Source organism: Epinephelus lanceolatus, chromosome 12 (genome assembly GCF_041903045.1).
Source record: "Epinephelus lanceolatus isolate andai-2023 chromosome 12, ASM4190304v1, whole genome shotgun sequence".
In the NCBI taxonomy this organism is placed as follows: Eukaryota; Metazoa; Chordata; class Actinopteri; order Perciformes; family Serranidae; genus Epinephelus; species Epinephelus lanceolatus.
In genome coordinates, this window is record NC_135745.1 from 11,549,769 (window position 1) to 11,573,304 (window position 23,536).

The 23,536-nt window shown below is 43.0% G+C and overlaps 1 protein-coding gene across 2 annotated transcripts; it reads left to right on the forward strand.

Moving 5' to 3' along the window:
* The first annotated feature begins 1,643 nt into the window (after positions 1-1,643).
* chd8 (chromodomain helicase DNA binding protein 8) lies at positions 1,644-22,984 on the forward strand. Of its 2 annotated transcripts, none has more exons than XM_033650385.2 (39): positions 1,644-1,770; positions 2,897-3,963; positions 4,099-4,416; positions 6,702-6,815; positions 6,931-7,433; positions 7,591-7,702; positions 8,098-8,304; positions 8,509-8,577; positions 8,686-8,741; positions 8,847-8,964; positions 9,877-9,960; positions 10,108-10,245; positions 10,328-10,449; positions 10,740-10,983; positions 11,073-11,249; positions 11,571-11,714; positions 11,830-11,928; positions 12,037-12,196; positions 12,543-12,753; positions 12,897-13,092; positions 13,267-13,437; positions 13,575-13,865; positions 14,017-14,237; positions 14,328-14,530; positions 14,742-14,898; positions 15,012-15,101; positions 15,230-15,333; positions 15,561-15,684; positions 15,943-16,018; positions 16,152-16,423; positions 17,389-17,621; positions 17,830-18,483; positions 18,569-18,675; positions 18,804-19,025; positions 19,263-19,358; positions 19,463-19,576; positions 20,856-20,957; positions 21,053-21,157; positions 21,854-22,984. In XM_033650385.2, exons 2-39 carry the CDS (start codon positions 2,998-3,000, stop codon positions 22,214-22,216), a joined length of 7,743 nt encoding a protein of 2,580 aa, XP_033506276.1. In that variant the 5' UTR covers positions 1,644-1,770; positions 2,897-2,997; the 3' UTR covers positions 22,217-22,984. The 2 variants fall into 2 exon arrangements, with proteins under 2 accessions (XP_033506276.1, XP_033506279.1); XM_033650388.2 differs by having other exon boundaries at positions 8,101-8,304.
* Positions 22,985-23,536: the final 552 nt, after the last annotated feature.

Below are 23,536 nucleotides of genomic sequence, written 5' to 3' on the forward strand. Positions count from 1 at the left end.
GACCTGCAAAAGCTGCAAGACCCTGTGCAACAATTAGTTTGTAGTTATGTCATTAATATTCAATATATCCATATCATTACCTGATCTTGTGGCGCTGTTCCTAAGAGAGGTCCTGTATCAAATCTAGTTGTGACTTTAATTATTTCATCTTATTTTTTTCCTATGTAGTGCATATTATTAAATGCATAAATTCATTTAATGAGGAGCTAATTTCTGCCCAGGTACCCCCTAGCTTGATAACCTGGTCATCCTTTAAATAAAAAATGACAGGCTAGGTTAAGATAGCAAGTGCCACCTATATAAAAACAAAAATGGGAGGGAGAAACTAACTGCTGTATCCCAGAAGAAGTTTAGATGGAATATTGTGAATTTCAGTGGAAGATATCATGTTAGACTGTTTGGAGAGCGTTTGGCTGGAAGAGTCTTAGTAGATATTTTATTACACCTGCTCAGAGGTGTCACCACTCAGGCAATGCCAACTGCAGGAGGAATTGTGGCTCCCAGAGGGCCACCTATTTTGAGCCTGTCCAAAAGTAAATGCTTTTTGGAGTGAGATTTATAGAGAATTAGTGACTATATTTAGAATGACAATTATATTTAAGTGGGATGAACTACATTTTTGGACTTTACTTTCAGCACCTACAAATATTAAAACAAAATATTTATTTGGATACTGGGTGTTGCTGCTAGAAAAACAATTACAGAGAAATTGCTTCAGCCAGATGCCCCATCCATAGACAACTGGTATGATATCATTTATGAAATCTTTGTAATGGAAAGACTCACCTTTTCAGTGAGGCTTCAGGAGATTAAATTTAAAGACATGTGGAAGAAGTGGATAATTTAAATTTCCCAAAAATACCCTTCTTTTATTTAAATTTTGTGAACCACTATTTGAAATAGTGGTTCACAGTGAACCACTATTTGAAATAGTGGTTCACTGTGTAAAACTACCTCACTAAAGACGAATATGTGACTGTTATTAAGTGAAACCACATAAAGGGGGAAAAAAAGCCAAATAAAATAAAATAAAATAAAATAAAATAAAGGAGCCAAAACGGCCAATAATCATATTTCAGTGCGCGGTCAGTAGAGGGCGCCACCCCAATCACACATAGCTGTATCATTAATGGAAGCACACAAATCATCACATCGGTGCCTAAAAGAAAGCTGTGGTTGATACCTCAGAATGTAACAGTTATGAATAAAGATCCATCGATGTGCTCTCGGGGTCTGGATGTATATTTTATTAAGTAATAAAGAAATATCACAGGATGAGGATAATTCCAATGGGGAAGATAATGTAATAAAACCCTGAAAAAAACTGACTGTGTCATTTACAAACGGGCCTGTTTGGTAATGCAGCCCATGAAGGCTTTGATATGATTAAAACACCGTCTATTTTTCTCCAGTCAGCTCTAAAAGGCCTGCGCTTTCTAACGTGAGCATCCATGGCAGTAAAACAGCAATGTTGAAGATCACTCAGTCAAATGATCCCAGCTAGGCCGCATTTATTGTTTTCTCTATCAAACTATGGCTCTCATCCCGCCCAAAAGCGGCCGTATATATGACGGATAGCTCGTCAAACCAATGAAATAGCCGGATGCTGCCGGCTCGGGAGAAAACGGACCAATCACGTTTTGATAGCATTCGAGGGGCACGCGCTCTACGCTTTCTCTGGCAAGAATGTTAGTTCCTGCTCTTCCCTGGCCGTTTCCTGTAATCGTACAGTGTTGTGAGACGGAGAAAGCCATGTGTGTCGATGCAAAGGTAAATTTAGCACCCCGAAATTATTACAGTGAGAGTTAGGGCAGTGGATATGATGGTTATTTTCATGTATTTTTGCCGAAAAATAGACGCAGACCAACCGAAACAGTATTGCGGCCTAACCTGTGTCTGAACGTTGACGGGCAATGGTTATTGTGGCACGTTGCTTTGGTTTGGTCCGGTTTGTTGATGAGATTGAAGGAGTCCGGTAGACTGAATGGTTGGTAGTAAATGACCGAGAAGCGAGGAGACGGTTGGAAACATACAATACATCATGTTTAGTAAGCCTGAGTATGTTTTCGGTGCCACGCACGCTTTTGTAATAGGCACATCTTGGTCGCGGTACAAGCTAATGCTAGCCGACGGTTTTGTAAGAAAGACTGCAATACGACCGGAGAGGAAAGCATCCTACCTCTCCAGCATCAGTACCCTCCTCGTCTTACTTCACTACCAACTATTTTCATTCGTACAATGTTTCCTGGGTAGCGTAACTTTGTAAATTACGATTGAAACTGTCTATATTTGCTTGTTTTATTCATTGATACCACAATGAAACCGGTTTCTGGACAAGGTGGCCACGAGTTGGATGTTATTTTAAAAAACAGTATTTTTTTTACAAGTCAATGAAAGTAATTTGTTTACTGGGTGTTATATGTCATTATTTTATATTTTAACTAAATAATTATTAAATGAATTAGTGGTGTATTGCAACTAAACTCACAGTATAGTAAACGTGATTATTTTAGTCACAGCTCTGAGGAGATAAAGGTAAGCGTGTTCCTATGAAAGTTGTATTTGATTTAGTAAACATTGAGTTCTTTATGTGTGTTAGCAACCAAACCTTAATGTGTGTTGAATGATAGGCACCAAGAAACAAAAACTGCAGCTGAAAAGCAACCAAGGACCAGAAGTTACAGGATTGTCATTTGCCATATAGGTCCACATTTGCCAAACTTTTTTTCTTTGTATGCTTAAACATACATGTGGCAACCATCATATGAGGCACATCAAATTTCAGCTGTTGTAAACAGATTTGAGCTTTATAATCATCACTATAGCATTTGTTTAAATAACTTCAAAGTCATCCATTTGTGCGTCATTGACACCAGTGTCTCTCCTCCTTTCCCAGCTCTTTTCTTCAAAGTTGTGAAGAACTGGACTGTGATTATTTAGCTTCCAACTCGGAGTCTTCTTAACGTTGTGCCCGTCTCCCTGTGTGGAGTGGGCAAGATGGCAGACCCCATCATGGACCTCTTTGAGGACACACCCCTGTTTAACCTGGATGCCCTCCCGGATGATTCCTTCTCTCAGGGCTCCTCAGACCCTGTGGAGGAGGCCCTTAAGCTGGCGTTGGGCCAAGTGGACCCACCAACTGAGCCTGAACTCACAGTCAACACAGGCCTTGGTGTATCTGTAGCAGCTCCCACCATCCCGGACCCTGCTCCCGTTCAAGTCCCCACACAGCAGTCAGTGCCGGTGGCGACTGCTCAGACTGTTTCCATAGCTGCAGCTCCTGCTGTAGCCCCAGTACCCACTCCTGTCCCGGTTGACACTGTACCTCAGATCCAGGCCCAGACCACCATACCCATTGTCAGCAGCACCAGCGTGGCCACCAGTAGCACTGTCCTGCTGAGCTCACCTCTGACTGTTTCCAGCTCCCCAGTCACCACCACCACCACCACACAGCAACAGCTCACACAGATAACTCACCAGATAACTCCACAGCAGTTAGCTGCCATCACACAGCAGGCTGGTGGCAAAATTGTCATTCTCAAAGGTCCCCAGGGTCAAGCCCAGGTGCTGCAGACTGTATCAGGAGCCACAGGCCAGACCAGTGGAAAGGTAATCCGTGTGTTGTCTGGCACTCCTCTTAAACCTGGCATGTCCATACTGCAGGGGGGAACAGTCTTGAATCAGGCAAGCCCAGGGCAAGCCCAAGTCAAGGTGGGTGCTGCAGGGGTGCAGAGGCTGCTGCAGTCTCCCAATGGGCCAGTGAAACAGATGCTGCTGACCTCCGTGCCCCAGCAGGTGCAGCAGACGCAAGGCCAGACGGTCCAGGTGCAGATTCCTGCCCAAGCACAGATGGCTCAAGGGCAGACTCAAGTCCAAGTCCAGCCCCAGGCTCAAGCTGCTCAGATCCAAGTCCAGACCCAAGGTCAGGTGCAGCTCCAGCCAGCCATGCAGGCCCAAACTCAGGTAAGAATTATCTCCTCTGCTACGGTAGGCAAACCACAAGGAGGATTTGCCATCAGGATCATTGCTCAGGTTTACCAGCTATATTTTTAGGTCAGTCTTTTCATAACGAGTCTCATTCTTTGTATCTGACTCTAGGGTGGCGAGGCAAAGCGCATCACCCTGGTTCTCCAGCAGCCCTCCCAGGCCGGCTCTGCTGCGCCAGCGGGTCAAGCCCAGCAGCAGGTCACACAAGTCCAGCAGGTTCAGACAGCCCAAGGGGGGCAGCAGCAGCAGCAGCAGGCCCCAGCTAGACTAGTGCTGGGGCAGCTTCCTGGAGGCAAACTGGTGCTTCAGGGAAGCCAGCTAGCAGCCCTGACCCAGGCTCGGGCTGCAGGCCAGGCTGGAGGGCAGCCCAAAGTCCTCACAATTCAGCTGCAGGTGCAACAGCAGCCGAACCAACAAGGAGGTATTAAGGTGAGAAAGAAGTGTTTTAGAGTTTGGCAGTATTTGTTTGTTTAATCATAATAGTGTTCTTCTAAGGTGGATGTACGTTCTTTTGGCTCTTGTTTTTCCTCTTCTCTTGTTTGTGACAAACTACTCTGAGCTCTGATGTTCTCTAATGTGACAGTGTGAAGTTCTGTCTTCATGCAAGCTGCTAGTTTTTTTTTTCTATTGATGCAGTTGAAAGTGGGTGTTGGAGGTCTTGAATTTCACTGAAAAAACAGACCCAAAAATTATTCCCAGTACACTCGATATCGACATTTGTCTGCTTACAGTCAGTTTTTCAACCATTTCCCAGTAGTCAGTTATTTCAAGTGATGTATTCTAAAATCTGACCCCTGTTGACATGTGGCTGCCCAGCAAAATGCCCCCAGCTTCCACAATAAATGTGATTCTTTGTGACTAATTTTTTATTTATCTTGCTAACATCTGTATTGGACTGAAATAGTTGGTTTTAGACAAGCAAACTTAATATTGCATGTGCTGTTACAGTACAGTATCACAGTGCCACATCAATGGCTACTTTGGTGTAGCTGGGACAGATCAGTCCAAATGATTAACATTCCCTCATTGGCTCTGCTAACTAGTATCTAATGCAGTTAATGTTAATGCTAGTTGATTTTATTTGCCATATAGGAACGTTAATTGTATTGAATGTATTTGTTAACTGTAGCCAGTGAATATCTGATGTAGTGGGTTCTAGGAAAATTTGGAGATAAAGACAATGGTAGAAATTTTATGGATTTATTTGTTACGTACGAGTGAGTGGTTTCATGTTAAGAATCACCAATGTGACTCTTTATATCTAGCATTACAGTCACATTGATTGTTGGCTGTTAAAACGTACATATCCTCCAGATAGAGTTCCACATAACCGTTAATCATAATGAAGTTTCTAAATGATCATAACATCATAAATGGTAACGATATACATTTGAAGTATGCTTCTGTTTAGTTTATTGTGGCTTTATGCTATTATGGCTGTATTTGCACCCACCTTAAAGCACCATGGCAACATTAGGTGAAGTGTTTTTTGATATGAAAGGATTAACACCAGTTTCATATTTGTGTATTTATAACATGCATTGGTCCTGAGGGCTGGACTGCAAAGCAAGTTCAACATAGCCAGGCTTTCTTTGTATGAGCTGGCTCATCAAAGCCTAAAGTCACTGTCAGAATAAGTGGTGGAAGGTGAAGGTGGATATCAACTGTCTTCGTTCATCTAGGCTTTCCTCTTTAGGCTCTGTGCACGTTCCCATAAAAGGGGGCGTTAGGTGTGTCTTTTGATTCTATTCTACAGTGTGCAATGTAATATGAATAAATGATTACAGCAAAAAGCCACACTGTTGCTGGCAAGAGATGAATGCTGGCAGAAATTACTAATTGTAAATTCGTAAGGTAATATATTTATTTTACCACTCAGTGCACTCTAAACGCCTACAATTTATTTCTAACTTGACAGCAGCACATTCTACAGCTCTTAGACTCTAAACTTGATGCAGCAGATTCAAACCCTATACTCAAGAACTGCCTTCACGTTTGACACGGTCACATAATGGAGACATTGAAATCAATTTAGTTTTATTTATTGAATATTATCTGTGATAAATATCAATTGACTAATCAATTTTCTAATCAGTTTTCTAACAGCTGTAATATACCATATTTAAAATGGACTTCAGCAAATCAGGACCAAGCATAAAAACATAATCCATGGTGGTAATGCTATAACATTTCATGTAAGTAAGCATTATCCTAATGGATATTATAGTGGACTGTATAATGCTACCTGCAAATTTATAGAGGGTTTCTCTTAGAGCCAGCATGGGCAAATAGCCAGAGAACACTACAAACATATTCAGTAGTTCAGTGAAAGCAAGAACAACCTTACAATAAAATAAAACAATATTGTTGCTCACACATTGTTAAGAAGCTGAAGGAAACCATTAGCTTAGCTCTGTCATAGGTGTCTTTCACAACTGCTAAACTGTCTGGCCTGAAAACACCCCGGACCAATATCTCTAATTGGGTACAAAGTTGAAATTGATATTGCTCTTATCTGACTGTTGATAACAAACAGATTTCACAAAATTTCTGAGTGTTCTTTAAAATCCTGCCAATTCTCTCAGATCATATACAGTAACTGTTTTATGTGTCACATCTAACCTGACATGGGATTTTTTAGCTTTTGCATTCTACTTCTTGGTCATTTTTGAGGGTGACTGTGACTTGACATCTCTGTCCTTTCACTCTTGCAGTACCAGCTCGTCTCTGGAGCTGGCAATACTGGCAGTCCACAGGTGTTGCAAATCTCACAGGGCCAAGGAGGACAGAGAGTTGCGGTGCCACTCAAAATGCTTCTGCAGCCACAGGTAGACCCCAAGATGACATTTCCTTATTTTTTTATGCATGAGTACTGTTAGAGTGGAGAAAGGTTTCTGTGTGGCAGGAAGTTTTCTTCACTCTCAAACGTTCTCCTTTACACAGACAAGCTCAGCATCCTCGGCTGGTGGCACAGTCTCTGTGGTGAAGGTCATCAACACGTCGACTGCAGGCCCCTCCACCACAACCACCACTCCGTCCCAGGCTATCCGCATCACCAAGGCCCCTGGCGAGTCTGCCTCTGTGCGACGCGTGGAGATCCTCTGCAAGCAGGAGAAAGCAAACCGTATTGTGGCTGAAGCTATAGCTCGGGCTAAGGCACGTGGTGAGAAGAACCTGCCTAGAGTCCTGAACCAGGATGAGCTTCCAGCCACACAGACCTCCCCAGAATTGGGGGGCACTGTGACTGTGGTGTCTGCTGCTAAGAAAAAGACCAGTGGAGGAGGAAGCAAGAAGAAAAGTCCCATAGCTGGAGCAACGACACCCAAAACCACTGGAGGGGCCGACAAAAAGGGCAAAGTGAAGACACCAGGAGGAACAACTGGAGTAGCTGGAGGCACAGTAATACCTGGGGCTGGGAACAAGAGCAAAAGCAAGACTAAGACAAAGTGAGTTACATGTATAAGAGGGATGGAATCATTTGAATGCAACTTATCTCTTTATGTTGGAAGTATAGTCTTGTAGACAACAACAATATTCATTACCTTCTGTTGCTGCTACTTCATTCTGTCTTTGTCTTTCCTCTCTCCCTCCACCTTCCAACAGCACTATTACTCTAGTGGGAGCTAAGAAAAGAAAGAGAAACGCATCTTCAGACCACTCTGATGGGGAGTTGAGCCCTGCCTCACCTGCTGCACTGGATGATGACATGATTATGGTACAAACACATGCATGGTCACATAAATAAGATCAGTGCACTTTTTGACATTAGATTGGATTTATGGTCACGTAACGTAAAACTGACCCGAGGAACCTACATTTTGTGGTACCTGGCTTGCACAGAGTACTTTGGTTGCTTTTGAGGGAGACTGCCAAAATTCAAATGTGACTGTAATTGTAAACATTGTGCATGCTCTAAAGAATGATATCGTCTCAAATGACAAAACTGATTTGGAGTGAAACCTGTTTTAGCTGGGGCAGAGTACTGACACAATATGCAAAGCATACTTCTGTATAATCATGTCTCTGTGTGGATTTCTGTTTTCATTTGCTTAAAAATTTTACTTGACTTTTTAAAAACATGCTGAACTTACATTTATCTCTTCTGACCAGAAGAGACGCTCCAATCGTGTGGTGAAGAGGAAGAAGTACACAGAGGACCTGGACATCAAGATCACGGACGACGAGGATGAACAGGAAGATGTAGATGTTACTACAACCGCAGCAGCTGTGGCCTCCATCAGTGGCGGGACAGCAGCCCAGCTGAAACAGGAATTGGAACTGGATGTTGACGGACAGCCCAGCATGCAGTTCTTTGTGGTGAGTGTTGAAATATTGTGAAAGTTTTTTTGTTGTTGGTGAAATTGAAAGGATTGTCTAAAGAGATGGATGCTGGTTGAATTGGGGAGGGTTTGTTGATTTATACATGATGCGTAATTGCATTTTGTAATGTTGGATTCCAATATTAAGAGGATTGAAGGTGTGAAGGTCGACACTCTAAAGTGTATTACTTTATGTTTTCAGGAAAACCCAAGTGAGGAAGACGCTGCTATTGTAGACAAAGTTCTGTCTTTGAGGCTAACCAAGAAAGAAGTATGTTTGTTTTTTTAAAATTAATTCATTCTAACACAATTTTTAAATCAATTCAATTTAATCTAATTTTGAGACTCAAATGAAAAAAAATCTGTTCTTGTCTTCAAGGTGTCTCCGGGCCAGTATACCAATGTTGAGGAATTCTTTGTAAAATACAAGAACTAGTAAGTTTCAGTTTGTCAGTGAATAAGTTTGGCCTTGACACTGACAATTTCTGTCTCTTGGGGAGATATCTTAATAAGTAAGACTTGACTCTCTCTTGTTCTCAGTTCATATTTACACTGTGAGTGGGCCAGTTTGGAGCAGCTGGAGAAAGATAAGAGGATCCATCAAAAGATCAAGAGGTTCAAGACCAAGCACGCCCAGATGAGGCACATCTTTCAGGAGGTAAGAGAAGAGCAGATCCTGAAACCTCTTATTTTAGGATATAGTTCAGCTGCCTAACTAAAACTGTTAGGGGTGTTGTGGTATGCAAAATTCATGGTTCAGTATGTAACCGCTCAGCAGTGGCTCATTGGCCATAAATCTGCCATATTTTCAATAAACAAAAATAAATAACAAAAGTGTCAGTAATGTAATATAAATGTAATTTGTAATCATAAAACTCTGACCCTTTGATAATTTCTGAACTTAAGCTTATGTACGTTTATACAAAGCAGCCATAACGGACTGAATAAAATGCTCAAGTGAAGGCACATCATAGCAGGGCTCAAGCACTTTAACCATATGCTGTATGTCAGTATTTTCTACAAAGTTAGTTACAGTATGTCCAAGTGTGGTCACATATATGTAGCAAAAAACACACTATAGCACCACTTACTGCTTTCGGCACAGTCTGAATCTGCAGTGTGAGGCTGCCATAACGTTGTGGGGAGAAGGACTTGCTTTCCAGTCTGTTTTTGTCCTGTTGTGCTAAGTGACACATTTGGGTGACGCCATTGTAAATGAAATGTTTCTATCCACAGATATACCCAACCTCAGTTGAACGATGTTGGCATACATTTAGATACAAATCATTCCCTGTTGAGCTTGACTAACCTGGCTAACAAGGCTAAGCCAACTAGCATGCCACAGCTGATGGACAGAAACTAGTGTGCTAGTTTGTGTACTAGTGTGTCAAGTAGTACACATAAATAGACTATTTTGACCATTTGGGTCACATGGCGAACCAAGTTTGTGTTTCATGAACCAAACATCCTGTACTGAATGGTTCAGGAAGAATATACGTAACGTTACACCCCACATAGTTGTACATAGTTGTACATATTTCTACTCCTCTGACCCTGTGGTTTTGTTCAGGATGAGGAGCCTTTTAATCCAGACTATGTAGAGGTGGACAGGATCCTGGATGTTTCCCACAGTGTGGACAAGGACAATGGCGAGGTGAGAGAAGAAGAAATCACTTATGAAACCAGACAAAAGAGCCGTTCTGTTTTTTTTTGTTTTTTTTCTTTCAGAAATATGACTCATTTTTTGTGAAGTAGCATGTTTGCAATAGTTAAATACTTGCTTTTACTCTTTTCTCTCTAGCCTGTTATCTACTACTTGGTCAAGTGGTGCTCTCTGCCTTATGAAGACGCCACTTGGGAACTGAAAGAGGACGTAGACGAGGGCAAGGTTGAAGAATTTAGCAAAATCCAAAACCGACAACCTCGCCTAAAGAGAACGGTGAGCAGTCAAGTGGATGATGGCCAGGAGCAGTTTCATAACCTACTCTTTTTTCATGCATTTTTTCGTTGTCTTTTCTCAGCCACGGCCGTCTGCCAGTTCATGGAAGAAGTTGGAGGAGACCAGAGAGTACAAGAATGGCAACACACTCAGAGAGTACCAGCTGGAGGGAGTCAACTGGCTGCTCTTCAACTGGTACAACAGGTATTTATCACACACAAGCACACACACACTACACTCCCTGGTCACCTGTAGCCAAGTGCATTTTAAGGCCACATTCAAACTGGATTAGTTTATTGGGTGAGGTGCTGTAATTAAATTAGTAGCACAATTAGTAGCAACTTTAGAATTAGGATTGTAGTAGAGCATAACATAAAAGGACAACATGAAGGAGGCATAGTGCTGTCTATAATCTGGAAATTGTCTGTTTGGAATATTGCCTATTGATTGCTTCTCCCAAGGCTTCACTAATAACTCTGCTTCCTGTCCTTCAGGCAGAACTGTATCCTGGCAGATGAGATGGGTCTGGGGAAGACCATCCAGTCTATCGCGCTGTTGTCTGAGGTGTACGCTGCTGGCATCCAAGGCCCTTTCCTTGTCATTGCTCCCCTCTCCACCATCACTAACTGGGAGAGGGAGTTCTCCACATGGACCAACATGAACGCAATCGTCTACCATGGCAGCCTGGCCAGCCGACAGATGATCCAGCAGTATGAGATGTACTGCAAGGATGACAAGGTGGAGTTATTGATTATGGTTGTTGATTGATTGTTGATAATTCTACTGATATTAAACATGTCTAATGAAAGTTGTCACTCTGTCTACAGGAGCACTTGATCCCAGGTGCGTACAAGTTTGACGCCCTCATCACAACCTTTGAGATGGTGTTATCTGACTGCCCAGAGCTGAGGGAGATTTCCTGGCGTTGTGTGATCATCGATGAGGCTCACCGTCTTAAGAATCGCAACTGCAAGCTGTTGGACAGCTTGAAGATGCTGGATCTGGTGAGTGGATCCAAGTGTGGATTTTGGAATAGGATGCTGGTCGTTTAGTTGTTGCATTTAAGAAATGCATACAGTTTGAATTAGATTAAGATTTTAGGTCGTAATTTGAACCTTGTCCTCGTCTGTTGTGTTCTTTTTCCTCTTCCATCTTATTTCCTGCTTCTTTCTCCTGTTTCTTGTGTATTGCCCACTGCTTTCATACATTTTTTCATTCTCTCTCTGTCTGATGAATATTTGGTCCTACCTCCTACTTCTTCCTCCACTGCATCTCCTCCCTCTGTCCTTCTCAATCTTGTATTTGTGTTTCATGGTTTCTCCCAGGAACACAAGGTGTTGTTGACCGGCACTCCTCTCCAGAACACTGTGGAGGAACTTTTCAGTCTGCTTCATTTCCTGGAGCCTGCTCAGTTCCCTTCTGAGACTGAATTCCTCAGAGACTTTGGAGACCTCAAAACAGAGGAACAGGTGTGAAATAGACACTCGTGTTCGTTCACAAAGATCTTCATCTTGTGCCTCTGCACATTTTACTTGTATTATATAGCTACCAATAAGCAAATCTTTTTTTCCCTTGGGTCCACAGGTTCAGAAGCTGCAGGCCATCTTGAAACCTATGATGTTACGAAGGCTCAAGGAGGATGTTGAGAAGAACTTGGCACCCAAACAAGAGACCATCATTGAGGTTAGTCAAAATAGTGCACATTCAATTTATGTATTTTGGGTTGTGTTTGAAGATCTGAATGACACAAATAAGGCAACAATTTGTTTCTTTGACTGTGTTTTCTCTCAGGTTGAGTTGACGGATGTCCAGAAGAAGTACTACCGGGCCATCCTGGAGAGGAACTTCAGTTTCCTTAGTTTAGGGGCAAACAGTAACAGCAATGTCCCCAACCTGCTCAACACTATGATGGAGCTACGCAAGTGCTGCAACCACCCCTACCTCATCAATGGTATTGCATCTCAGTATTAGGTCTTTGTACTGGACAGCTTTCTGATATATTAAGGGACGGAATTGTCTATTTATAATAATGACTGACCTGAATTGTGTCATTATGTCCATAGAATAATTTGAAGGGCAATTCCTAGTAGTATAAACATTACTTGGGTGAAATACACTTGTCATTGTAGTACATATTTATTTGGTGCCATTTTGGAGTGAGCTGATATTAAATCAGAGGTGGAACGATTGTCCATAGCTGTGTGCAGATGATACAGTCTGAGCTGCATTTGCTTGTAAAAATTTTGCATAGCTTTGTAGCATAATACAATTGTGCCTCTGCCTTCTCCTTTGTCCAGGCGCGGAAGAGAAGATTGTAGCGGAATTGCGGGAGGTGTATGACCCCATGGCTCCCGACTTCCATTTGCAGGCCCTGATTCGGTCAGCCGGCAAGCTGGTGCTACTGGACAAACTGCTGCCTCGCCTCAAGGCTGGTGGCCACAAAGTGCTCATCTTCTCCCAGATGGTGCGCTGCTTAGACATTCTGGAGGACTACCTCATCAACAAGAGGTAAGAGAGCCAAGGTTTATTTTAATGCAACCAATTTTTTTTTTTTTTTTTTTTTAATTAATAAATATTGCCACACCCGTTGAAAGTGTAATGATGACTTATATAATGTGTTAATGTAGAGGATGCTCACTTATTTTTTACAGATACCTTTATGAGCGAATTGATGGCAGAGTGCGTGGGAACTTACGACAAGCTGCTATCGATCGCTTCAGCAAGCCCGACTCTGACCGCTTTGTCTTCCTGCTGTGTACCCGTGCTGGTGGCCTGGGTATTAACCTCACTGCTGCGGACACTTGTGTCATATTTGACTCTGACTGGAATCCTCAGAATGACCTGCAGGTATGAGATTGTGCTGCTAACAACAAGATTGCAAGAACAACAAACCATCTTTACATTTATTCTTTGTTTGCTCTTTTACTGTATGTTTTGATATTTTGTTGGAATCATTCTCATTTTTTATGTCTGCAGCTGCATATGATGCTCTTTTGACCCTTTTTTTTTTTCTTATATCAGGCCCAAGCACGGTGTCATCGTATTGGCCAGTCTAAGGCGGTAAAGGTCTACCGTCTGATTACTAGGAACTCGTATGAGAGGGAGATGCTGGATAAAGCAAGCCTTAAGCTTGGCCTGGACCGTGCTGTCCTGCAGAGCATGAGTGGCAACAAAGAAAGCAACGTCAATGGGGTGAGAACTTAGCGTTCATTAACTCAAACTGCCAGTTCATTTTTGGGATGGTCAGTTAATACATCTTCTTTATTTTGACTTTAATTAATCCAGTTTGGGCTGCTTCTGCAAATGTTTTTTTACTTTGCCTTATGCAGATCCAGCAGTTCTCCAAGAAGGAGATTGAGGACCTGCTGAGGAAGGGTGCCTACGCTGCCATCATGGATGAGAACGATGAAGGAAGTCGCTTCTGCGAGGAGGACATTGACCAGATCCTTCAACGAAGAGCCACTACCATCACCATTGAGAGCGAGGGCAAGGGCTCCACATTCTCCAAGGCCAGCTTTGTTGCCTCTGAGAACCGCAATGACATTGCCCTTGATGACCCTGAATTCTGGCAGAAATGGGCCAAGAAAGCTGACATAGACATGGACTCCATGAACAGAAAGGTAAGTGCAAAATATTTTTTTAGTGTAGATCTTCTAGATCTTAAAATGTAGATTGCATCTTAAATACTGTAGATTGTATGGGCTCATATATTGAATGTTTATATATTGTTTGGAGTAATATGTGACTAAAGGTTACTTCTTCACCCCGCAGAACACCCTTGTGATCGACACTCCCAGAGTCCGCAAGCAGACCCGTCAGTTCTCCAGTTTACGGGGTGAAGGTGGAGATCTGTCTGATCTAGACAGCGATGATGAGTATCCACCTGCCAATTCCAGACAGTCGCGTGCCTCCCGGCGCTCTGACCGCCACAGTGGAGGGGGTTATGGCCGCACTGACTGTTTCCGGGTGGAGAAACACCTGCTTGTCTATGGGTACAAAGACTTTGCTGCTCAGTTTCTCAGTGTATACTCTTTACTCTTGTATCTTTTTCTTATTCTAGTACCTGTTTTCTTCTTCTCTAGTTGGGGTCGCTGGAGGGACATCTTATCCCATGCAAGATGTAAGCGTCGTCTTAGTGAACGTGACGTGGAGACCATCTGCCGTGTCATCCTGGTCTTTTGTCTGCTCCACTATCGTGGGGATGAGAACATCAAGAGTTTCATCTGGGAGCTCATCACACCGCCTGAGAATGGGCGTGAACCTCAAACACTACTTAACCACTCTGGTACGAGCTGCACACACAGTCACTTAAGATATTTTTAAATGGGGATGTTAACTTTTCAAACTGAAAAAGAGGAAGGATTAGTGTATTTGTTAGAGAAGAACCACATTCCAACTTAATCCATTACCTTGCTCATATAGTCAGTGCTGGTGACCTTTCTTTGTTATCTGTCAAAATGTTTGAGATTAACGCCATATTTTTTTTCTCTGCCTAGGCCTGTCTATCCCTGTTCCAAGAGGCAGAAAGGGTAAGAGAGTAAAGGCCCAAAGCACATTTGATGTTCAGAAGGTAGAGTGGATCCGCAAGTACAACCCTGACACCCTGCTTCTGGACGACAGCTACCGCAAACACCTCAAGCACCAGTGCAACAAGTCAGTGAAGCCCAGTCAGCTGTGTTTTGCTGTGTGTTTGTGTTTGTATGTGCATGTACATGTGAAAGCATTGTCATCTATTTTCAAACACTGAAACCTCTCCTCTCCTTCAGGGTGTTGCTGAGGGTGCGAATGCTCTACTACCTGAAACAGGAGGTGATTGGTGAACATGCCGAATCTGTTCTGAAAGGGGCGGACATCAGGTATCAAATACTGATGTTTGTACAGTAAACCAAATGCAGATAGAACACAGGCTCAATTACTCAAGGTCACTGCGATCACTTCACTCAGTATGCCGTGCATTTTTTCATTTTACTGTTATTTTTTTTAGGGATGTTGATATCTGGATGCCTGAGATGGAGCAACAGGAAGTCCCCGCAGGATGGTGGGATACTGAGGCAGACCGCTCACTGCTTGCTGGCGTATTCAAACATGGTAGGTTTTTTTTCTCTCTCTGTCAGCTGAAAACAATCATGAAAATAGGGTGAGGATTTGTTACGGCTTAAAAACAAAATTGTTTCTTGCTTTGTGGTGGACACGTTCTCCGCTATTGTTAAACGTGTCAAGCTGCTGCAGTTGCCTCAGATCAGAAACTTGTCATTGCACAATGTGTGGTGCATTTATTTTTGTCATTTAACAGCTTTGACTCTCTCTGTTACCAGGTTATGAGATGTACACCACTATGCGTGCTGATCCCTGCCTCTGCTTCCTGGAGAGAGCTGGTCGGCCCGATGACAAGGCCATTGATGCCGAGCAGCACACTGGTGATGCCGAGCTCGGAGATGAGTGAGTAATTCTGGCTAACTGGGCTAGTTACAACTTAATTTGCTTATAGATTTATAGCAGGCTTACAAGTCAAATGGACATTGTAATTTGTTGACATTTTTACAATTGTGTCAGTTTCAAAGTTTTATCATAAATTGAATTTAAATGGTCAGAGTCTTAAATTTTACTACATAAAACATAATGGAAAGTGGTGCCCCTCTGTTGGACAGGTCTCGCCCTTTTCCTGTCTAATGATGCTTTATTGTTTGTGTTGTGAAGTGCTGACTATGATAAGTACTCAGAGGACCCAGAGTTCAAGCCTGCATCAAGACACGCCAAAGATCTTTTTGAGGAGGTACGAATCCTGGCCATCAGAGTGAAGTTGTTCCGTCTGCACTACTCAATTTGCTGAGACCCTGTTGAATATTTTGGAACAAAGCAATAGCTATAAACAGCTTAATGAGTCTTTATTTGACCTTGTCCTCCAGCCTGACTCCATGAACGTGGACGATGAGATTTCTGTAGAAGACAAAGTGGGGCCAGTGATAACAGAAAGCTTTTCCAGCCAGAGTGGTGCATGTGATTGGCCATCGAGCTCATCACTCACAGCGCGGTTGCGGCGGCTGATTACAGCTTACCAGCGCAGCTACAGGCAGGAGCAGTTGAAGATCGAAGCAGAGGCAAAGGGTGACCGCAGGCGCAGGCGGTGCGAACAGGCCAGCAAGCTGAAGGAGATTGCACGGCAGGAGCGCCAGCAGAGGTACACCAGTGTTACAGTATTATTTTCTCTCCTATTAACTCGAGTGGCTTAGGAAAATTGTCATTATATGTTAGCATATACTTCAGTTTTCCACAGACAAGTTATAGCCTCAATTAAAGGCTTTTACCATTGAAAGAGTGTCATGCTGTAAATTCAGGCTTGTTCCTTTCTTTGTATGAGTGGACCTGTGGAGTTTTCTGGAAAACAAATGTTATAAGTTATGTTTACTGAAAGTGTTACACACCAAAACCCATTACTTAAGGCTTTAAAAATGTGATTACTGCATTTCTTTCTTCATAAAACAGATTTTTTTTCCCACATTCATTAATTACCAAGTAGTCCTCCTTTTCCCTGCCTTTGTTGGCACATTGCTGTGTACAAGGGGGGGCTCAAGTGGATTAAACCCACGTTCTTTCTAATGGCCAGTAGGGGGCAACTCCACTGGTTGCGAAAAGAAGTCTGAGAGAAAATGACACTACTTCTTATTTGATTTATTACCTCAGTTAACATTTTCCTAATGAGTTTATGGTCTCAGTCGCTATTTTCAAGTCTTACTCAACACAGCATGATGTTCAGTTTGTAAATTATGATCAAATTTAGAGTGAAATAAACAATAAAGCAGGGGATGAGGACATGGGTACCTTGTGATTGACAAGTCAGTATCACAGCAGTGTCCTTGATTCTCAGTCAGTCACCCCTCACTCCTCCACAGCTACACTCTCTCATTCAGATGTGGTCACCACTGGCTCCAAAAACAGAAACCTCTGCGCACATGTAGAGGCATTAATTTCATACTTTAAAAGGAAGGTTGGACAATTAAGTCAAGTAATTAACATGCCAAGTGTCAGTGAAGACTAAGAACATAATCTTTAGGTATGTTCTAGTATTTTATTTTAGGCGGATACAAGTATTCAATATTTTCCTTGTCATTCTTCGCCTCACTTGCCTCTCTGTCTTTCTCCCAGGTGGACACGTAGGGAAGAATGCGACTTCTACCGTGTGGTATCGACTTTTGGTGTGGAAAAGATAAAGAAGGAGCTTGGGGTTCCTGAGGGAGGAGATCCCGAATTTGACTGGAACCGCTTCCGGACCTTTGCTCGTCTGGACAAAAAAACTGATGAGAGCCTCAGCCGATACTTCCGCTCTTTTGTCGCAATGTGCCGGAGAGTTTGCCACCTGCGCCCGGGCCGTGGTGAAGGTAACTACTGCAACACGTGCTGTCAGAATAGGTCGACTTAGCTGTCTGAGCAGCAGTTAAAGCGTTGGATGCTTGCTTTTTTGGCGGCTCACAATGTTAAACACCATGTGCTCTCAAGTCTTCCTTTGGCTTAAATTACATTTACGCAGGTCTTTTGGTAAGTCCAGTTTATTATACAGTAAATATCTCTTCTCTCAATCCTGCTTAGATCCATCAGAGCTTTCCCAAACTGTGGCCCCCATCACTGAGGAGCGTGCTTCCCGTACCCTTTACCGTATAAGCCTCCTGCGTCGCCTCCGTGAGAGAGTCCTGCCCCACCCATCCCTGGAGGAGCGTCTGCCTCTGGCTCCTACCAGCTCCGAGCTGCCAGCTTGGTGGAATATTCCAGAACATGATCGTCAGCTGATGCTGGGTGCTGCACTGCATGGTGTCAGCCGCACTGAGCTCTCCATCTACTCAGACCCACAGTTCACTTTCAGTCAGGCACGAGAAGAATTCATTCAGAACCAGCAGGCCCCACCACCTCCACCCCCACCTCAGGCACCGCCCATCATGCCCCTCAGCCAGCCGAAGATTGAGCAGGACATGCCAGGTGTGAAGGACGAGGTAGGGGAAGAGGATGTGCGGTTGCTTGGAGGTGAAATCAGTGCTGACCTGCAGAATACACCCTTGAGTCACCATGACGGCAAGGCACGAGGGCAGGGCTGGAGCCTCAAGAGGAGCAGGGGCAGGGTCGGGAAAACGGGAAGGAAGGGAGAGGGAGGCTCAGATTCGGATTCGGATTCTGATTCAGGCTCATCGTCATCCGAGCGATCAGGCAGCAGTGATGACAGTGGAGAGAGTGAGGAAGAGGTGGAAAGAGGTAAGTTGATAGTAAAAGACAAAAATGTTGAATGCTGCATGAATAAACACAAAAAAATGTAAATGTTTTCCTATTTTTGTTTTAGCGGGCATGAAGCTGTGTGACGTGGATGAGGACAACAGTTTACTCTCTATGACCACATCTCAGGATGGCATTCCTCCTCCTGATCCTCTCAGAGTGGATTGGCCCAAGGTAATTAATGTACATTTACAAAATGTATGTCTAAACTTAATTACATTTTCAAAGCATTTCTGTTAAGGAATAAACAACATGTTTATTGTTGTGAATAACTAATACATGGGGCTCCTTCTTTGTCTCAGGATCGTGTGTTGATCAACCGTCTGGACAGTTTGTGTACGCTGGTGTTGACTGGTCAGTGGCCCTCAGGGCGGCGCTACCTGCCTGAGGCTCAACTCAATCCTAGCTCAGAGCTGGTGGGAGACGAGATGGCCTACACAAGGGTGATCCGTAAACCCAGCAGCACGCCTGGTGGCCCTGGGGAAGATGGAGAAGATGGGGAGTTCACTGTCAAGCTCCTTAAGGTGATAAAACAGCGGAGGACGAAATAATGTCATTAGAGTCATATGCAGGCAATTGAAAATATACCCAAACTAAGATTATGTTGCTTTTTGGTAATAAAATCATTTCACCTTTATGAATCTGAGAGTTTTAGGGTAAGGTAAATTTCAGTCAGTGTTTAAATCACAAAACAGACTGCATGGTGTAACTGTGATGTGTAGGTCATGGCTAAATCAGAGGTCTCTTTGTCACCTTGTCAGGAGGAGGGGCTGAAGCTGACCTTCTCTAAGCAGGCCCTGATGCCCAATGGGTCAGGGGGAGAGAGCAGTAGCCGCAAGCGGCGCAAGGACCAAGAGGTACGTGTATTCGATCTACATGTACAGTACAGGTCAGACACAAAAACAAAACTATCAGGATTTAGTTTGGTAACTTTCCTCTTTTGTCTGTGTCTCTCTTTTAGTTATCAGACCCAGATGGACTCGGTGATCCACTGGAGCGTACTCCTCGGCGCAGGGACCCTCCCACCTGGTTGAAGGAGAACCCAGATTATGAGGTGGAGGGAGACATGCTAGAGGTATGTTTAGAGCTGTCACAATCAAGATGTTTAACTGACAACAAATCATTGTGACTAATTGTGTATTCCTGTTTATTTTAAACCACACAGTAATGCTGTTGTGTTTGGATTTGCAACTAGACCTAAGTCAAGTTTATTTGAATGGCTGCTCATTAAAAGGATGCAGTCATTGGCAAAGGAGTGTCAATTGTCAAACCGTTTCTGAATTAAATTCTCTCTCGGTCGGCTGAGCATAATTTATTTTAATAACTTGTTCTAAACCTGTTGTGTAGACAGACCTAATGTAGCAAGAACAAGGTTCCAGTTAATTAATGCAGGAGGAAGCTTGTTTTTATTTCCAAAAGTTAATTTGCAACAGGGAAACACAAAATCAGTGTTAACCATTCCTGTTTCAGCTTCATGACTGTAGCCAGAAAGTAAGGACAGGTGGAGTGATACTACTGAATAGATGCTTACTTGTTTCTCATTTGGTATCAATGCCCTTAAAAATATCTATACTAAAATTATGATTAAATACAAAACAGGGTTGCTGTATCACTTCCAACATTTCAGAACTTCTGTATAATGTTTGTGCCAAAGCAACCCTGGCATATTTAGGTGGCCTGTGTTACATGACTGTGGGAACCAATGTGACATCAAAAGCTAGTGTGCAGTCTTTCAAACATGTGAGAGAATGGCAGAAAGGAAACACAGCATGGAGTGGTGCTACAGTCGCTATGCTCACACTACACACACAGCTATTCCTGAAAGGACTCAAGCTGTTCTCACAACACCATGTTTTCATCCAGATGTTAGGTGAATGATCTCATTAGAAAAGCTAGATGGAAGCGTCAACTCCATAACCTTCTCTGGAGATGTCAAACACACTGATGCACCCGTAGGGAAACTTGTTATTTGCAAGCTCTTTGTCTCTGTCTTGTTTCATGAGTAACAAATACAGTCTCATATGAGCTTAAACCGAAGAACCTGCTCAACAGCAGCAAGATCTACAGCATCCTTTTTCTGACATCGAAACCTTGTGCTCTGGTAGACACTATTTACCCAGCAGATGAATACGCACATATTACACTATCTATTTGTTGCCACTCTGGTAATGTTGGTTCTAAATTCTCTTGATTACAGAATCCAGTGGTTTGAATGATTTGAGGTCAGCTCAAATAATCATGGTCAGGCGATTCTGCAATAAATGCGATAGGCATATCATAAAGTTCTCAGGCTCATAAGGAAACTAAATGTCTTACGTTTCTGTTTCATTATGTAATATGTCTTGTTCATTCAGCTTCTTGTGAACCGGAGCAAGAGGAAGAGGAGGAGGAGGGCAGACAAAGCCCTGACAGGCAGCGAGAAGGTCAAAGTCATTAACATGAGGACAGGAAGGAAGGTGAGACATACAACGATTGGTATCATACACTTGATTTGTTGGCTTTGTGTTATCTCTAACTAACAGACAAAAATCCAAATGCTTCTCCTCCGTAGGTTGGAGCTGCTTTCTGTCCGATGCTGCAAGACCTGAGGGAATATCTGGAGGAGAATCCTGATAACGCTGTAGCACCCGACTGGTCTGAAACTGTTCGGAACTCTGTACGTACTCAAGATGTTATGTTACGATAAGGCTTTGCTGTGCACTAGAGGTCTTCACAGGTCTTAAATGAGGGACCCGAACCCTAATGGACCTGGGAAATTTGTTCTGGGATCTGATTGAACCAGTTCATTTTTGAAAATATTTTTTCAGAATCTCAAGTCAGCCAAATCATCACACAAGTTACACACACACAGAGCTTACACATTTCTCTTGTGATCAGCTTTCATCACGGTTCTTCTTGGATCTAATCAGGTATTACATATGATGATAAACAGGACCAGGACCTGTGGTAATGGTATGGGACCCAACCCAGTTCCGATTCACCATAATAAAACTAAACCTGAACTCATAGGGGTCTCAGATCGTGTCTTGGTTCTAGGGTCTGGATTGACTCATGAAGACCTCTACTGTGTAATGTCTTTTAGAAATGTGGCTTTCTGAACCTCTCTTAAGTAGGAAAAAATGCTGCCTGTATTACATTATGCACTGAATGGATGTTGCTTTAAGACAGACACTATGTTTCCATGCAGACTGTTTTCTCCCTGATTGGTAAATCTGGCTCATAAAACTGGAACTGTAGTTACTGCAGCATCAAAGATGGGAGATGCTGTGAAAACACATCCTGACCTCTCCTGTTTCTTTTTTTTTTTCATAAGACTGTCCAATGTTTCTAAAGATATTTGTTCTCCTCACAGGGCTTTCTGCCTGAGACCTTCTTCCACCGACTGCTGACCGAGCATTCAGAGATCCCGAAGAAAAGCCGACGCCGCCATCACCATCACCACCATCATCACCACGCTCCAGAGCCCACCCCTGAAGACCCCAACTTGGACGGAGTTGAAGAGGAGACACTGGTGTCAGATGGAGCCTACATGATGGACGAGGAGGACCTGGAGACCTCCCATCACTTCCTCACCAGTCCAGACTTTGACGTTAAAATAGAGGGTGGCGACAGCCTTTCCCAAGGTGACTATGACAGCTCGGATCAAGAGGCGCTATTGGACGATGTCATCATAGCACAGAAGGACTCTGACTCCTCATCAAGCTCAGAGGATTGACTGAACCCCTCTCCCCGAACACATCTGACTTAGTCCCCTTCTCAACATTGAATCATGTTATTCCTCATTTATTTTTACCATATTGTGTATCAAATCATGGATGAATGTGTTTTTGTTGCTACTTTTATTCATTTATTTTATATAGGGATTTTTTTTCCATGAAATGAGCAGGTTTGCACCCATCTGTTTTCTTTTTTATCATCACAATTATGTCCATCTTTCTCTCCTTGATCCTCCTCTCTGACCTCTGACAAAATGGCAAAAAGCTGAGCTTTCTTACTTCACAACTCGTCATTCACCTCCTCTTCCTCCAATCCTGTTCTTTCCCATCACATTCCTGGCCATGACCAAAAGGGGACCCCTGCTGTACAGATACCCTTTTCTTATCAAATAACCTCAATGCTGGTCCTCTAGCGCTACATGAAACTGGACATGTGTACTGAGCAGAGCCTGGATCCAGATCCTACGATCCCCCGATCTCGTTTGGTCATATCTCCTGTGTCCAGACGTGTCTGTGAACTAAAAGGGGATCCAGTGCGTGGATGTACTGTTATTGTTTTCACTCTATGGGAGGGGTGGGGGTTGAGAGGGAGGGAGAGGGAAAGTGGCGTATTAGTTACTGAAGCAGTGCTAGGAGGATGGGTGTATTGTACAATGTAGAGCTGGTCAGTTGTGTACTACGGTGCAAAGATGACAGCAATGAGTTACTATTCTTGTTTTATGATCTGAGTGTATCTGTGAAATGAATAACAGCAATCTACAGTGAAAGCAGGTTCATGTGTATCATTGTGACTTTCATCCAGCAGAAGCAAAGAGGTTTACTGTTTGTGTACAATAGTAGTTCCGCCCATTTCTGCACAGTGTTTAATTCTGGTGTCCTATTTACATCAGTTGATAATGCATAGGAACTGAAATGATTTCCATTCATTATTAACTTTGTTATAAATGTCCTCATACACATATATACACAATATTATTGAGACCTCTAAATACTTAATAGTACCAGATAGGAACAGTACTACATAAAGATATTTAGAGGTAAGTTAGAGAGCAGATGTCCTGCCTTACATAGCCACTGCTCAACTATGTATGTCATCCCTTTTTTTTTTTATTCTTTCTGAAACATGGTAGCTCAGATATGTTAAAGGGTTATTTGGCTGACTAGTATGACTAGTATATATTAAGGATTCAAGTGTTTTAAGTGGAAATGATGCACACATTTTTTCGTGCAATTGATACCCAATGAGCTCAGAGTATGTGAAAACTGCTTTATTACCAACATTGAAAATGTAGGCACATTGGATACAGGAGAAAAAAAAT